The following is a 17660-nucleotide window of genomic DNA, read 5'->3' on the forward strand; positions in this document are numbered from 1 at the left end:
ATTCTACATTATAGAGCAAGTAGCTGGCAATAAAGGTTGTGACTAATCCCTAAATATCAGCTATTAAATGTCATATGAAGAACTGAAATCTGGACTCCTAACTTCAAAGCTAAAATTTTCTTTTGATTGCACTGTTCTAACTCTTTTTTCATAGCATAGATGCTGTCTCTTAAACCTTTGTGTCTAAATATAGTTCCTTCCTTTCTTTTTTGCTAGCATATTATTTTTTCTCCCTGCCACCTCCCTGAATAACTAGCATACCCACCCAAGACATTTTCCTATCATTCACATTAATCCTAATCGTCTACACCCCAGCTTGCATCTGTACCCCTTCCCCAACCCCCACCCTTCTCTCTTCAACAAAACCATTTTCTTAAAAATTCCACCTGGCCTCTTTGTGCCATTATCTCAAAGTTCATCCTTCTGCATGTCTCAGTACCATGAAAACCTTGTTGACAATTCACTTTGAGATAATCATTTTACCTCTGGGAAACAAGTTATTCTTTCCCCCTAATAACACCCACATCTCTCACCACTTCTGATTCTGGGCATTAAGATTCTCCATTCTTTCATTTCGATTACAGGTCTACATTCTTCCTCTCAGTTCAGTGAGTCCCAGGCAATGTTAAGTTCTCTCACAGTCTGGGATATCAAGTCCAGCATTCACTGCCTCCTCAAACCCTTTCAGGAAGAAGCCTACAGAAAAGCCTACTCTTGCCACCCTCTCTTCAGAAGGAGAGTGAGAGAAAGAACCATCATTACAGGACTTACTGAACAGGTTATTCCAGGTCACATTTGTCTTTTCCTCAGACTCCATTGCTTGGAAAACAAGTACCCTGTGATGGTCTAGGTTTTTAAGCAATTCTTCACAGTAAAACGGAATTCCACAGCTTCCCTCTGCCAGATACCTGTAGTGAAAATGAGGCAACCTATTTATATCAAAGAACTATCTTTTAGGAAGGAAAAATATTTGAATCTTCTCAATCACTCAAAAATAATCACATTTCTTTCTCCATTTGTTTTGGTTTGTTTTCCATTTTTAGGGATTGCCTTTGCTTCTTTTTCTTCCATTTTTGAAAATTACATAAACATTTAAATCTTTCCAAATTCAGGACTATGTAATAAGGTACACCCTCAGTCTTGCTTCCCTACCTCACCTTATAAGTAACCATTTAAATTAGTTTCTGGCTTATCTTTTCAAGGTTTCTTTCAAAAACTATAGAAAATGCACATATATATTTCACTCCCTTCCTTAGATTAAAAAACACCGCTTTGTACATATTGCACACTAGGCTTCCCCTTGTTTTTCCCTCAGTAATGTATCTTTGTCATCCCTCTATGTCAGTAGAACTTTCTTATTTCTTTTTGTAGCTATGTAGGGCTCCATTTTGTGGATGCATCCTACTTTACTCTAACTGTCCTCTTAGAGATGGACATTTGGATTGTTTTCTGTCTTTTACTAGTATAAATAATGCCTCAATAAAAACCGTGTCCATATGTCCAACTGTGTTCATATTTTTGTCAATATATATACAATGTTGTATTATTTTCAGGTATACAGCAAAGTGATTATATATACACACACACATACATATAACTGTGTTATATATATGTTCAGATTCTTTTCCCTTATAGGTTATTACAAAATTTTGAGTATAGTTCCCTGTAAATATATCTTTGAGACACAGTCCTAGAATTAGGAAGGCTAGATCAAAAGGTAATGCATTTATATAATAAATATATACATATTAAATAAATAAATACAGAGATAAAGAGGGAGAGACAAGGGAGTCAAAGGGAGAGAACATGGCAAATTCATGCCTGGTGAGATAACCTCATTATAAAGAACAGATATCATGGTGAGTTGTAAACAGACAGCTAAGGAAGGGGCACTGTCTATGTTGTTAAGGGGACTGCTGACAAGACCCAGCAGAGGAGTCACTGAGAAGATATCAACGTCTACCATGAAAAGGAACACCAGTAGCAGACCATGTTATTACTGGTGACTAAGGCCTGGCTCAGTTGTGGGTTGTGGTCTTTAATGTTTACCAATTTGCCTTTCATGTCACTTGCCCATGACTGTGACCTTAGTCACTGTAGGTTAGAGTTGAGTGTACCTAATCCCAGCTTGATGAAAGGGAAACAAAACTCATGCCTCTAAGCAAAGTTGAACATAATGTAACAGGGACCATAAAAAGAAAAGGTGAGCAGCATCCATCCTATCAAGCATGTTCAATGGCCCCTGTGAAAGGAAGGACCAGCAAGAATACTGAAATGGGTGCTTTCAGACACAACCTAAGGACTCTGATGAAGTTTGGACCTGGTGAATAAGTGCAGCTGTCAAGGCCTTAGAATAAGTGGGTTACTCACGTATCCAGTTCTTTGGGGATGCCCCTGACACTGAGGTCTAGGCAGACTTTGTTGAGGATGTCCTTAGGCTGCACAGGCCCCAGGGTGACATAGGTGGTGTTCCTGTTCTTCATTATGGCACTGGCAGCTGCACAGGGCGTGTTGACAAAGGGGGACAGGGACATGATGATGAAGATGGGAACAGACCGGATCAGTTTTTCCATAAAGGTCCAGGAGGCTGAATCGATAAACTGGCCCTCGTCAATGATGAAAATAATCCTTTCCTCTTTCACTGTCTAAACAAGGTGAAGAAATAGAAGGAAAAATGCTGTAGGACTTCAGGGTTTTTTGGTTTTGTTTTGTTTTTTGGCTGCACCACCAGACTTGCGGGATCTCAGTTCCCCAACAAGGGACTGAACTTGGGCCACAGCAGTGAGAGCACTGAATCCTAGTTGGACCACCAGGGAACTCCCATGAGTTCAGTTTTTTATACATATGTATGGGTATACATGTGTTTCCACTGAGTTTTGCGAAGCTAAGTTAAATCTTTTCCTTCCAGTATCTTCGTGATAATTTAGATTCTGCTAACTTGGAATTTGTGACCACCGGGACTGAACTGGCTGGAAGAAACTCATACTTGGTCAGATCTTTGTGACAAGATGATGTATAGGATAGATGGGTTGTAGTCAAGTTGAATACCCATCACATAAAAATAACTGAGATTTACTTCAAGTCATTCTAATTTATTGAAAAATGCAGGTCTCCTGGAAATACCTATTTGACATTTATTCAGCCAACATCTATTCAATACGTCTTTACCAAGCACTCACTGGGTTGGGTGCTGGAGGCAAAGTGCTGAGAGGAATTGATCTGGTCTTTGCCCTGGCAGCAGTTTATGCTGTTCTAGCTTGAATTATAGCACGTTACACTTAACAACAGATCCAGTGTCCTTTTTGCATGTAGACTACTTTTCCCTAACTAGTCTGAATTATTTATTTACTCATTAAGCATTGACCGTGCATCGCTTAGTGTCAGGTGCTGTTCTAAGCACTGGGGATGCAGTATTAGACAAAACATAGAGCTCACATTTTAGTGTGAGCCCTTGTGTAGTGGGCTCTATATTTCCATAGTGTAAGATATCTAAATGGAGAAAACTTTTCCCATTCTTACTGCTCCAGACTACTCTTGGCTTCTCTTGGTTCCCTCTGAGAAGTGATTGTTAAGCAATTCTTTCCCTCTACATGTTTTTATAAACCAAAGCAGTGAAGGGTACTTCCAGATTTCAGAAGACGAAGCCTGTCGTATCACATACACATTCTGAAGTATTATATAGCCTGTCTTATCACATACACATTCTGTCACCAGATTGTAAGCTCTTCACTGACTCTGAGAACATTTTAATGAATAGGGGTTAGCATCCCATTGCTTTGTTTTGTATTTGACTAATATCTTTAAAACTCATATCTTTAAAAATATCTATGGGCAGATAGGAATGTGAGTTTTAGTCATAGAATGGTCTTATCAGTGAATTATTTGTGAATTGAGGAGAGTAAAGCAAGAACCAAAATCCCCACATGAATTCAATAGTACATCATTGGCCCCAGCTTCCATAGATTTAAAGTAAGAAGACTGAAGACTCCCTGGTGGTCCAGCAGCTGAGACTCTCTGCTCCCAATGCAAGGGGCCCCAGTTTGATCCCTGGCCAGGGAACTAGATCCCACATGCCACAACTATAAGATCTTGCATGCCACAGTGAAGACTGAAGATCCTGTGTGCTGCAACTAAGACACAGAACAGCCAAATAAATTTAAAAAAAATTTTTAATAGATTGAGTTGGGTCATATCTAATGTGAATAAAAGCCAATATTTACACTGCACCTACTATGTTCCCAGCACTGTGTGATACACTTCCATAAATTAATTCATTAAAAATCTTCATAATGTTTACAGAGGTGGCACTATTGACTCTATTTACTGAGAAAATTAAGGCACAGAAAAGTTAAGCCACTTGCCCAAGATCACACTGATAGTAAATGGTCCAAAGACTGTCATCATAGCACTGAGTCAAAGCACAGCTTTAGTCACAGTTTCCAACTAGATTTGGATCAGAACCACTGAGGAATTTTAAAAACAAACTAAACAGATTCCTAGGCTCAAACCAAGCCTTTTTCAGTTTCAGATAGAACTCATAAATACATATATTTTATCAAGCTTCCTGGATATTTGTGATGCAAACAGTCCTCAAAATCTGACATTTAGAAGTTACTGATATGGCTTTATTTGCCTGCAGTGGAGAAGAAGGAAGTTCTATTGTACATTTATTGCCACAAACTTGAATTGTTTATTATGTGCCAAACATTCTTCTGGTCAATAGCGATACAAAAATGTACAAGAGGCTCCCTCTCCTTAAGAAGTCCACAATCTCCTGAGGGAGAGAGACACAGATTTAAGTAGCAAATTGCAATACAGTATGGAAAACATAGTAAGAAGTATGTTCACAGTGTTACAGAGGCAGAGTGGGAGAGGAATTAGTCATGCCTTGTGATTTGGGGGAGTTCTCACTGAAGAGGTGACACTGAACGATGAGTAGCATTTCTCCAAGGTTAAAAAAAGTCTTTTGGCTTTTATCTCATTAGTATTGAGATTTGTTTGACTAGTATAAAGCAGAGGCTGGAGCAATTTGCATACACTCTGGCAGTTATATGGAGGACGAATTGCCGTGGAGAGGTGTGACGCACAGAGATGAGCTGGAAAGCTATAGTAACAGAAGAGAAAGAGCCTGAACTCTAGTGGGGAACCCAGGATGGAAGGCTTTCAGAGTCGGTCTGAGGTCGACATGTAGGACTTGGCCGCAGAGTAGATCCAGATGTGGCAAATAGTGAGGAAGGTAGCAAAGGTAACTTGAATGATGTGTGAATGAACTTGTTATTAACTAAATCAAAGGTCAGGATCAGGATGAGGAAGATCGGGTACTGAAGTAGGGGAAAAAAATGAATTTAGTGTTAGACACTGAACTGGGTATGATTCCCCATATCCAAGTGGAATACACAGAAGGTTCTTCGAAATATGGTTCTGGTGCTTATAAGAGAGCTAGGGGATGGGATACAAAGTTGGTGACCACCCGCATATAATGCACAGTTATGATATTACTCAGAGAGAAAAAGTTAACATTGGCTGAGTGGCTTCAATAAAAGAGACTCTATTCTAAGTGTTTTACACATAATCTAGTCATTTAAACTTTATAATCCTGTGAGCTGGGTACTATTATTTCTTCACTTTATAGAAGATAAAGTAAAAGCATGGACAGGTGGAGTCATTTGATCAAGCTTACCTAGGTAGCAAATGATAGGCCTAAGGGCTCAAGCTCTTATAGTCTGACTGCAGAGCCTGTATACATATCTGGTTTGATAGATTGCTTCTTATACAGAGGGAGGGAAAAAAAGAGGACTGGTTTTAAGAAGAGGCCAAACTCTCAGGAGTAATGTTAAAGGACTCCTTTCAAATACAACTAAATTCTGAATAGACTCTCACCTTGAGGTTTCGAAGGATGGAGGACAACGAAACACTTTGGGTTAAAGCTTTCACATAATTCACAGCTTCTTGTCATTGGAATCCGAACTCTTGAGGCAACCCGGCTTTGTGGTGAGACGCCCAGTTTCTCCCCTCCCCTCCATTATCTGACCCATAGACGCTCTTACTTGCTCCAAGATCTTCATAAACAACGCCTCCAACTGCTTTTGCTTTCTCATGGTGCTCATCTTGGAAACCTCTCGTGAAATAGGGAACTATATAAAAAATTATAAGAATATTGAGTATTGGAAAATAGCAGAGGGAACTACTAGTTGTATGTCTTTGGCAATTCACTTTACTGTCCTCTGCCTTAAAATCCTCATATGTTAGATAATTCATAACATCTCTTCCAGCTCTAATACTCTATGTCATTGAATCTAATAGATATGAGAAAAAACACGGCACACTCTTATCTTTGCATTGGCAATCACCTTTGGGAGCAGAGGGATTCTAGCTAGTATAGTATACCTAGGATGGGAAGGTGAGGGAAAAAAAAAATGAATCAGTGGGTGTTTATCTGGATTTTCTTGAGTCTGGTACCAATATATCTTAGGAAGGTGGGTGTTCATTCAAGGATTGGGAGCCATTTCCTTACCACCTTGGATGCCCTAGATAAGAAAAGGAAAGTATCATGAAAGCCAAAGAGATGCAGTGTCATAAAGCATGACAGAGGGGTGGCCTCACTGCCCGTTAACAACTTCTCACAGGAGTCTAAACACCAGCTCGTTACCTGCACATGGAAAATGTCATTAAGGAGACAATGGAACTTTTCATCCAACAGTGACTTGACTTTACTTTGAAGGTTAGTCTGTCGCTCTTTATAATGTTTGCAAGTATCCAGACCTAGTACATTGGCCATGAGTATCTGGATGGTATAAAAATTTTGATTGAAGCTGATCTTAGTCAACACAATAGCAATAGTCCTGTTTATAAGAAAGTCAGGAATCAGAGGGAGTTTTTAAATGTATTTTTGGGAAAGGGGGAAATTTGGACACAGACAACACACATGGAGAGTATCATGTGAAAATGGAGGCAGAGATTGGCGTAGTGCTCCCACAAGCCAAGGAATACCAGTGATCGCCAGCAAGCCACCAGAAGCTAGGAAAGAGGGACAAAACGGATTGTCCCTCACAGCTGATGGAAGGAACCAACTTTACGACACCAGGATCTTAAGACTTCTGTCCTCCTATATACAGAGACAATATACTTCTGTTGTTTAAGCCATCTAGTTTGTGGTGCTTTGTCACGGTAGCTCTAGCAAACTAATACAACACTTGGGTACTATAAATACTCAGTAAGTGATGGAATAAATAAAATGTCTTTGGTTATTTTGAATTATTCCCTCAGGAATGTTAAATACATTCAAAAACTAGCCTCTCTCAGGCCTGACATTTAAACAGAGTAGAAACATAGCCAAAACTAAGACTAAAAAGAATTTCCCCATAAAGCCTTTATTTTAGATGGTGAGAAGATGTGTGACACAGTTACCATTGTCTTGGTTATCGTCACTGTTATTGAATACCACACTGTTCACCTCCATGAGACAGGCTGTCCCAAAGACAGCCCCCATGACATTCCTTCTTTGAAAAGAGACAAATAGCAAGAGGCAAGTACATTAGCTCTGCCTTTCAAAGGAAAATCCAGAGGCCTTCCATTCTCTAACCACATTCTCAGGGCTCAGTGATTTGAACTAGTGATTCCCTGTCAACTACAGGATAAGCTTATGTATTTGCTTCAGACCAAATCTAGCTTTGGTTTCAGCATCTATACCATTTGTTCTCAAACTGTCTGAACATTAGGAAACTTAAAATATCGATATCCAAGCCTCTCCAGGCATTAAATTAGGATCTCAAGGGGTCAACCCAGCTTTTTATTTTCTCACTTCAATATGTTTCTCATTAATTACTTATTTAGCATAAGGGGCATGATACCCAATAATAACTGATAGATTGTGGGTAGTTTATAAGAGGCAACCTATAAAAGGAGAGGAACATTAAAACACATGAAATTCTTAAGGATGTCAGGATTCTCTGGATCCACAAAAAAGTGGTCATTGCAAGACACTCACCTGTGGTTCTCACCTTGGGCCAGGTACTCAATTTCCACAAGTATCTGACTTTTTCCATATCCCGCTATTCCTTCATACATCAGGACTTGACTGCAGTTAGACATCAAAAATTTCTTCATAGTACACATGAAGTATTTGATCTCCTCCTCACGTCCTGTTATTTTTGTTTTTCAAAAAGGGAGCAAACCAAATCAACATAAAATTGTCTAGAGATATAAAAAAGCACACAGTGATACTGCTTCTAAGAATACCCTTGGAATTTCCATGGCATTGTTCATGGAGTTTCTTGAGGTCCTGTGCACTTTAAATTTTTTTTTTAATCTTCAGCTAGAACTTTACAGTTAGTAGTGTGGTTTTACAGGTTTGTTTGTTTGTTTGTTTTGTTTTGTTTTTTTGATGCCCATAAGCTGTGAGGGAAAGGATTCTTATAATGTTCACTATGATGTCAATTTAATTTTAGTGTAGCAAACTGAGATTTGCTTAGAATATACAATCAGGAATTAAATCAGGGTTATCTGACCCTAATGCTTGTTTTCTTTTCCTTTTTCTATTTTTTCTATAACACATTAGAAGTAACTACAGCTTATTACATGAAGAAATCAATTTATAAAGTTAAGGTTCTCATGTTGTACAGGATGGATAAAATATTTTTACTTTTAATTCTGTGAAGGAAACTTACTCTTTGTAAATGAGAAACTATCTTTACTCAGGGCTACAAGAAGAGTTACCAGTGATAAAAAAAAATCAATTTTTTTTAAAACCTCATATATATGATTAATCATAAGAACAACATAAATTTTAAAAATAAATTATACCATTTTTCTGATTATAAAACGAGCATAAGCTCACTGTAGACAATAGAGAAAAATTAGAAAAAGAAAAAAGGAAAATAAGTCACCTTGGGTTATAACCATATCATTCTTATTTTTCTTATGTTTTTAAATATGAATAACAGGATACCCTGACTGAAATCTCAAACTCAGCCTACCATCTTTGAAACCTCGGTGGACAGAAGGAGTCACAGAAACATGTTGCTGTTGTTCAGTTGCTCAGTCATGTCCAATTCTTTGCAACCCCACGGATTGCAGCACTCCACTCTTGCCTGTCCATCACCAACTCCTGGAGATTGCTCAAACTCAAGTCCATCAAGTCTATGATGCCATCCAACCATCTCGTCCTCTGTCATCCCCTTCTCCTCCTGCCTTCAGTCCTTCCCAGCATCAGGGTCTTTTTCTAATGAGTCAGTTCTTTTCATCAGGTGGCGAAGCTGATGGAGCTTCAGCTTCAGCATTGGTCCTTCCAATGAATGTTCAGGATTGCTGTCCTTTAGGATTGACTGGTTTGATCTCCTTGCAGTCCAAGGGACTCTCAAGAGTCTTCTCCAACACCACAGTTCAAAAGCATTAGTTCTTCAGTGCTCAGCCTTCTTTATGGTCCAGCTCTCACATTCATACATGACTACTGGAAAAACCATAGCCTTCACTAGACAGATCTTTGTTGGCAAAGTAATGTCTCTGCTATTTAATATACTGTCTAGGTTGCTCATAGCTTTTCTTTCAAGAAGCAAGCATCTTTTAATTTCATGGCTACAGTCACCATCTGCAGTGATTTTAGAGCCCAAGAAAATAGTCTGTTACTGTTTCCATTGCTTCCCCATCTATTTGCCATGAAGTGATGGGACTGGATGCCATGATCTTAGTTTTCTGAATGTTGAGTTTTAAGCCAGCTTTTTGATTCTCCTCTTTCACTTTCATCAAAAGGCTCTTCAGTTCCTCTTTGCTTTCTGCCATAGGGAGGTGTCATCTGCATATCTGAGGTTATTAATATTTCTCCCAGCAATCTTGATTCCAGCTTTTGTTTCTTCCAGTCCAGCATTTCGCATGATGTATTCTGCTTTTAAGTTAAATAAGCAGAGTGACAATAGACAACCTTGACGTACTCTTTTTCCAATTTTGAACCAGTCCATTGTTCCATGTCTTGTTCTAGCTGTTGCTTCTTGACCTATATACAGGTTTTGCAGAAGGCAGGTAAGGTGGTCTGGTATTCCCATTTTTTAAAGAATTTCCCACAGTTTGTTGTGATCCACAGAGTCAAAGGCTTTAGTGTAGTCAATGAAGCACAAGTAGATGTTTTTCCAGAATTCTTTTTTTTTTCCTATGATCCAATGGATATTGGCATTTGATCTCTGGTTCCTCTTCTTTTTCTAAATCTAGCTTGAACATCTGGAATTTCTCTGTTCATGAAGCCTTACTTGAAGAATTTTGAGCATCACTTTGCTAGAGCGTGACATGAGTGCAATTGTGTGGTAGTTTGAACACTCTTTGGCATTGCCCTTCTTTGGGATTGGAATGAAAATTTTTCACATTTTCCAGTCCTGTGGCCACTGCTGAATTTTCCAAATTTGCTGGTATATTGAGTGCAGCACTTTCACAGCCTCATTTTTTTAGGATTGAAACCGCTCAGCTGGAATTCCATCAACTCCACTAGCTTTGTTCACAGTGTGGCTTCCTAAGGCCCTCTTGACTTCACACTCCAGGATGTCTGGTTCTAGGTGAGTGATCACACCATTGTGGTTATCTGGGTAATGAAGATATTTTTTGTATAGTTCTGTTATTCTTGCCACATCTTAATATATTCTGCTTCTGTTAGGTCCATACTGTTTCTGTCCTTTATTGTGCCCATCTTTGCATGAAATATTCCCTTAGTATCTCTAGTTTTCTTGAAGAGGTCTCTAGTCTTTCCCATTCTGTTGTTTTCCTCTATTTCTTTGCACTGATCACTTAGAAGACTTTCTCATTTCTCCTTTTGTTCTTTGGAACTCTGCATTCAAATGGGTATATCTTTCCTTTTCTCTTTGCCTTCCTCTTCTTTTCTTAGCTATTTGTAAGGCCTCCTCAAACAACCATTTTGCCTTTTTGCCTTTCTCTTTCCTGAGGATGGTTTTGATTACCACCTTCTATACAATGTCACGAACCTCCATCCATAGTTCTTCAGGCACTCTATCAGATCTAATCCATTGAATCTATTTGTGACTTCCACTGTAGAATCGTAAGGGATTTGATTTAGGTCATACCTGAATGATCTGTTCATGGGATTCTCAAGGCAAGATAACTGAAGTGGTTTGCCATTCCCTTCTCCAGTGGAAAATTCTGAAAGAGATGGGCATACTAGACCACCTGACCTGTCTCTTGAGAAATCTGTATGCAGGTCAGGAAGCAAGAGTTAGAACTGGACATGGAACATCAGACTGGTTCCAAATTGGAAAAGGAGTATGTCAAGGCTATATATTGTCACCCTGCTTATTTAACTTATATGCAGGGTACATCATGAGAAATGCTGGGCTGGATAAAGCACAAGCTGGAATCAAGATTGCTGGGAGAAATATCAATAACCTCAGATATGCAGATGACACTACCCTTACGGCAGAAAGTGAAGAAGAACTAAAGAGCCTCTTGATGGAAGTGAAAGTGGAGAATGAAAAAGTTGGCTTAAAGCTCAACATTCAGAAAACTAAGACAATGGCATCTGGTCCCATCACTTCATGGGAAATAGATGGGGAAACAGTGGAAACAGTGTCAGATTTTATTTTCTTGGGCTTCAAAATCACTGGAGATGGTGACTGTAGCCATGAAATCAAAAGATGCTTGGTCCTTGGAAGGAAAGTTATGACCAAACTAGACAGCATATTAAAAAGTAGAGACATTACTTTGCCAACAAAGGTCCGTCTAGTCAAGGCTATGCTTTTTTCAGTAGTCATGTATGGATGGGAGAGTTGGACTATAAAGAAAGCTGAGCACTGAAGAATTGAGCTTTTGAACTGTGGTGTTGGAGAAGACTCTTGAGAGTCCCTTGGACTGCAAGGAGATCCAACCAGTCCATCCTAAAGGAGATCAATCCTGAATGTTTATTGGAAGGACTGATGTTGAAGGTGAAACTCCAATACTTTAGCCACCTGTGCAAAGAACTGACTCATTTGAAAAGACCTTGATGTTGGGAAAGATTGAAGGCAAGAGGAGAAGGGGACAACAGAGAATGAGATGGTTGGATAGCCTCACCGACTAAATGGACATGAGTTTGAGTAAACTCCAGGAGTTAGTGATGGACAGGGAGGCCTGGAGTGCTGCAGTCCACTGGGTCGCAGAGAGTTGGATACAACTGAGCAACTGAACTGAACTGAATGGTCTAATGGTTTTCTCTACTTTGTTCAATTTAAATCTGAATTTACAATAAAGAGTTCATGATCTGAGCAACAGTAAGCTCCTGATGTTGTTTTAGCTGCTTATGTAGAGTTTCTCCATCCTCAGCTGCAAATAATAGAATCAATTTGATTTCAGTATTGACCATCTGGTGATGTCCATGTGTAGAGCCATCTCTTGTGTTGCTGGAAGAGGGCGTTTGCTATGACATGTGCATCCTCTTGGCAAAACTGTTAGCCTTTGCCCTGCTTCATTTTGTATTCCAAGGCCAAACTTGCCTGTTACTTCAGGTATCTCTTGACTTCCTACATTTGCATTCCAGTTCCCTATGATGAAAAGGACATCTTTTTTGGTGTTAGTTCTAGAAGGTCTCACAGGTCTTCATAGAACCGTTCAACTTCAGCTTCTTTGGCATTAGTGGTTGGGGCATAGATGGGGATTACTATTATATTGAATGGTTTGCCTTGGAAACGAGCAGAGATCATTCCGTCATTTTTGAGACTGCACCCAAGTACAGCACTTCAAACTCTTTTGTTGACTCTGAGGGCTACTCCATATCTTCTAAAAGATTCTTGCCCACAGTAGTAGATATAATGGTCATCTGAGTTAAATTTGCCCATTCCGGTCCATTTTAGTTCACTGACTCCTAAAATTTCCGATGTTCACTCTTGCCATCTCCTGTTTGGCCACTTCCAATTTATCTTGATAGACCTAATATGCAATATTGTTCTTTACAGCGTTGGACTTTACTTTCACTACTAGACAGATCCACATCTGGGCGTTGTTTCCACGTTGGTTTAGCCTCTTCATTCCTCTGGAGCTTTTCTTCACTCTTCTCCAGTAGCACATTGGGCACCTACCGACCTGGGGAGTTCATCTTTCAGTGTCATATATTTTTCCCTTTTCATACTGTTCATGGGGTTCTCAAGGCAAGAATGCTGAAGTAGTTTGCCATTCCCTTTTCCAGTGGACCACGTTTCATCAAAACTCTCCACCATGACCTGTCCATCTTAGGTGGCCCTACACAGCATAGTTCATAGTTTCACTGAGTTAGACAAGGCTGTGATCCACGTGATCAGTTTGGTTAGTTTTCTGTAATTGTGGTTTTCATTCTATCTGCCCTCTGATGGAGAAGGATAAGAGGCTTATGGAAGTTTCCTGATGGGAGGGACTGGCTGAGGGGCAAACGGGGTCTTGCTCTGACATGTGGGGCCTTGCTTGGTAAATCTTTACTCTAATTTTCTGCTGATGGGTGGGACTATGTTCCCTCCCTGTAGTTTGGCCTGAGGCCAAACTATCATAGGGGTAATGGTAGTAATGGCAACCTCCTTCAAAAGGACTTATGTCAGTATGCCCCTGCTCCCAGGACTGTTGGAGTCAGTGCCCCTGGCCCTGCAGCAGGCCACTGTCGATCCATGCCTCCATTGGAGACTCCTGCACAGTCACAGGCAAGTCTGGCTCAGTCTCTTGTGGGGTTGTTCTTGTGAAAAGAGCTAGAGAACAAATAAGGGCTGACTCTTCTTTCTTTGATGGACTGATTACTGTGGAGTGCCTTCCCCCGCCCCCCCCCCCCCGCATTGATAGAATTAATACATACCCAAGTGTTATTTAAAATCTATTGAAAACCAAGACCACTACTCTAAGTTTAGAATTTCATACAAAGAAGCTTACATGTTTATTTGGTAATGTAAATTTCTGGGTAAGATTTAGTGAGAACTACCCTGTAGACCATCCTGCTTCTTTTAGATGAAACATTTCCTTTCTGAAAATGCATTTGAATTTGGTTTTGTGAGATGTGTAGTACTCTTCCTTGGAGCCTGGTAGGCTACAGTCCATGGGGTCGCAAAACAGTTGGACACAACTGAGTGACTTCACTTTCACTTCACTTCTTTGGCTTAAAGTTTACACAAGAACTCAGACGATAAGGCCCAGAAGGCCGCAGAGCACTCTTCTAGCCTTTTGTGTTCTATTTGTATACAATACATAGAGGTAAGAATTTCTGAATTCTTTCTTTAGTTGGGTTCTGAAATGAGGACCTCTTGACTTGAAGTATGCATGCCTTGTTTCTATTTAAACAAAGTCCTAATATCTGAGAGTATTGTATGCATTTTTGACCCTTGAAAAAACACTTTTTGTTCATGTTAGTTTTGTTGTCAGTGTGCATATAGAAGTTCTTGTACAGGAGCTCTTCTAAGAGTACTTTCCATCCTGCTAACCTCAGACAGTCTGTTTTTGCTTACAGCTTTAAGGAACGATATATAGGCCTGGTTTTTTATCCTATTCTGGTGAAATCAGGGCAAAAAGGCAACTAGACCAGCTGCAAAATATATAAATATTATACCAATGTGTTCTAGTATGTCCATCATACTGAGTCCTCAACCTTGTAGAAAGGGGGTTAAGATTTCCATTTGCTATCAGTCATGATCACAACAAGCATATCCTAGGATGGAAAGTAAGGCCTTGGAGAAAGGTGAGAGTAGACACTCCCTCTCCTTTCTAGCCTTCAGGAGTTTGGGGGTCTGGACTTGGAAGAAATGATGTGCATGCAAACTCTGAAAACTACCTGAATGCACTGAAAGTGAGGCATTACTGCTGGTTTGGGTGCTCTTTGCTGTTCTGGAACTGTTGCTTTCTTTTAGACTATGCTGACATCAAGATTCTGACCTAATACTGCCCCTCACCCCCACCCCACCAAAGTGGGCAGAGCCTCCTCTTAATTCCCCTAACACAGATATGACCAGGATTTAATTTATAATGATACTTTTAGGTATGCTCAGGTCTAACAGAAGGAAATTACAAACCATTATTCCTTCTGACAGAAGGAAACTACAAGCCATTATTAGAAACGGCGGCCTTCAGCATCCGCAGGCCAAGCTGCACGTCGGTCTCTTTACCTCATTTTATGTCTACTTCCCTGTCTAGTCTTGAGTTAGCTTTCTTATGATAGGGTCCCTTTTACCAAGAAGTACAAAAACATCACTGCCAGTTGGGTCACAGCTCTAAAAGTAAAAGCTAAAACAAAATTTCTAGAAGAGAATGTAGGAAAGTATCTTCATGATTTGTGGGTGAGGAAAGATTTCACAAACAGTGTACAAAAGCACTAACTACAGAGGAAAAGACTAGTAAGATGGATTTCATTAAAATAAAAAAAATTGTGTTCATTAATTATATCACTAATAGAATAAAAAGGCAAGTACAGAATGGGAAAAGTTACATAGAGTAAAAACAAATGGACTTATTTTCAGAATATATAATTCCAACACATCTATAAAAACATACAACCCAATTGAAAAATAAACAAAAGATCTTATATAGACAAAAGTGTCTGTTTTATAAAAGATGATTTCCAAATGGCCAATAAATATTTGGAAAAGGCGCTCAACCACATCAGGGTTGGAATAGATGGAAACCACATGATACACCACTATAATACCAAAAGAATTATTAAAAGTACAAAGACTGATAAAACTAAGTTGTTGGTAAGAATGAAAAACAAATAGAACATTTGTAATACTATCGGTCAGAGTATAATCAAACAACCATTTTAGAAAATTATTTGGCGTCATCTACCAAAACTGTACCTTTTGCAACAATATCACCTATATATACATTGGAGAAGGCAATGGCACCCCACTCTCAGTACTCTTGACTGGAAAATCCCATGGATGGAGGAGCCTGGTAGGCTGCAGTCCTTGGGGTCGCTACGCGTCAGACACGACTGAGTGACTTCACTTTCACTTTTCACTTTCATGCATTGGAGAAGGAAATGGCAACCCACTCCAGCATTCTTGCCTAGAGAATCCCAGGGATGGGGGAGCCTGGTGGGCTGCCATCTATGGGGTCGCACAGAGTCGGACACGACTAAAGCGACTTAGCAGCAGCAGCAGCATACATATATATACCCAACAACAGAAATGAAAACATATGTTCATCATAAGATTTATACAAAACTTTTTATGGCAGTATTATTCATAAGAACCCAAACTGGAAACAACTCAAATGTACAAATACAGAAGGAATACATTGTTGTATATTTATAAAATGGAATATAGTCATCTCTCTGTATCCCACAGGAAATTGGTTCCAGGACCCCCAAGGATACAAAATCCACAGATGCTCAAGTCCCTTATAGAAAATGGCATATTTGCATATAATCTACACATATCCTCTGCATATTTTAAATCATCTCTAGATGAATTGTAATAGCAAATACAATGTAAATGCAACATCAATAGCTGCTTGTGTGCAACAAATTCAAGTTTAGCTTTTTGGAATTTTCTTAAAAAAGGTATTTTTGCTTTGTGGTTATTTGAATCCGTGGATGCTGACACTGCCGATACAGAGGGCCAACTCTACTACATAGCAATGAAAATGAATGAATTATAGATACAGCCAATAATATGGGTGAATTTCACAACATAATGTTGACTAAAAGAAGGCTTATGTAACTATGCAATGTAGGATTTCATTCATATAAATTTTAAGAACAGGCCTAAGTAATTTAGGTGATGGTGGTGGTGAGTGGATGATGGACAGGGAAGCTTGGCGTGCTGCAGCCCATGGGGTTGTAAGGAGTCAGACACAACTGAGCAACTGAACTGAACTGAACTGAAGTAATTTAAAGGGAGAGGAATAAAGCATTTGAGGGCTTCCAGAGTGCTGCTATTTTTTTTTTTCCTTTGTTAATTCCTTGGCCTGGATGGTGATTATATGTTCATTTTGTGAAAATTCACTAAGCTGAGGATTTATTATTGGTGTACTTTTCTGTATGTCATGTTATAGTTCAATAAAGAGGTTTAGAAATCAAGGCCCACTACCTACCCAGCAAAGGGTAACGCTCATTTCTGTTGCAGATGAGGTATGCCATCCCAAACATGCTGAAGAGAGGAAAAAAAAAAAAAAGATGTTAGTGTCAAAATGGGAAATATTGAAAGCCAGAGGGACTAGCTCTTAGTTCCCAGAAAGCCTCCTTTCCAATCTCTAACAGGAGTCTGTCCCCTGACTCAAGGGGTGCAGATGCCAAGAGGAAGGGAACAAAGTTCTTACCTGGTAATAGAGTCTCCAAACAACTTACGTAGCTGCCTTTACCACAGAGCCTGATATGTTGTTCAAAAAATGCTTGTTGAGTCTGCATTGGTAGAACTGACCCTCTTCCAGGGAAACCAGACACTCAGTAGGGGACCCAATAAAGTCAGATGTGTTGTATCGTCTCCCAGCACAGAAAGATTCTACCAATTGCTCAAACAATAACAGCTCATCTTTGTGGAACACATGCTATGTGCCTGGCACTTTCAAGTGCTTTACATAATCATTTTCTTTACTCCAGACAAAAAGCTGATTAAAAGGTATTATTATTATTATGTCCATTTTACAAATGAGAAAACTGAGGTACAGAGAGTTTAACATGAACAAGATCCCATGGTTAGTGGTGACAGAGGATACTGACAGAGTCAATATCTAAAACTAGGATCAGGGGC

The 17660-nt window shown here is 39.5% G+C and overlaps 1 protein-coding gene across 1 annotated transcript in view; it reads right to left on the minus strand.

Annotated features, from left to right (window-relative positions):
- ADCY10 (adenylate cyclase 10) overlaps positions 1 to 17660 on the minus strand; it is a 93217-nt gene that overhangs the window by 51790 nt on the left and 23767 nt on the right. Inside the window, exons 12-17 of the mRNA XM_069548397.1 lie at positions 17005 to 17060; positions 7988 to 8141; positions 6650 to 6842; positions 6048 to 6134; positions 2371 to 2645; positions 772 to 908 (exon numbers count right to left, since the gene is read on the minus strand). Coding sequence (XP_069404498.1) covers positions 772 to 908; positions 2371 to 2645; positions 6048 to 6134; positions 6650 to 6842; positions 7988 to 8141; positions 17005 to 17060 — 902 coding nt within the window. The remainder of the gene's footprint in view (positions 1 to 771; positions 909 to 2370; positions 2646 to 6047; positions 6135 to 6649; positions 6843 to 7987; positions 8142 to 17004; positions 17061 to 17660) is intronic.

Source organism: Ovis canadensis, chromosome 1 (assembly GCF_042477335.2).
Source record: "Ovis canadensis isolate MfBH-ARS-UI-01 breed Bighorn chromosome 1, ARS-UI_OviCan_v2, whole genome shotgun sequence".
Taxonomy (NCBI): domain Eukaryota; kingdom Metazoa; phylum Chordata; class Mammalia; order Artiodactyla; family Bovidae; genus Ovis; species Ovis canadensis.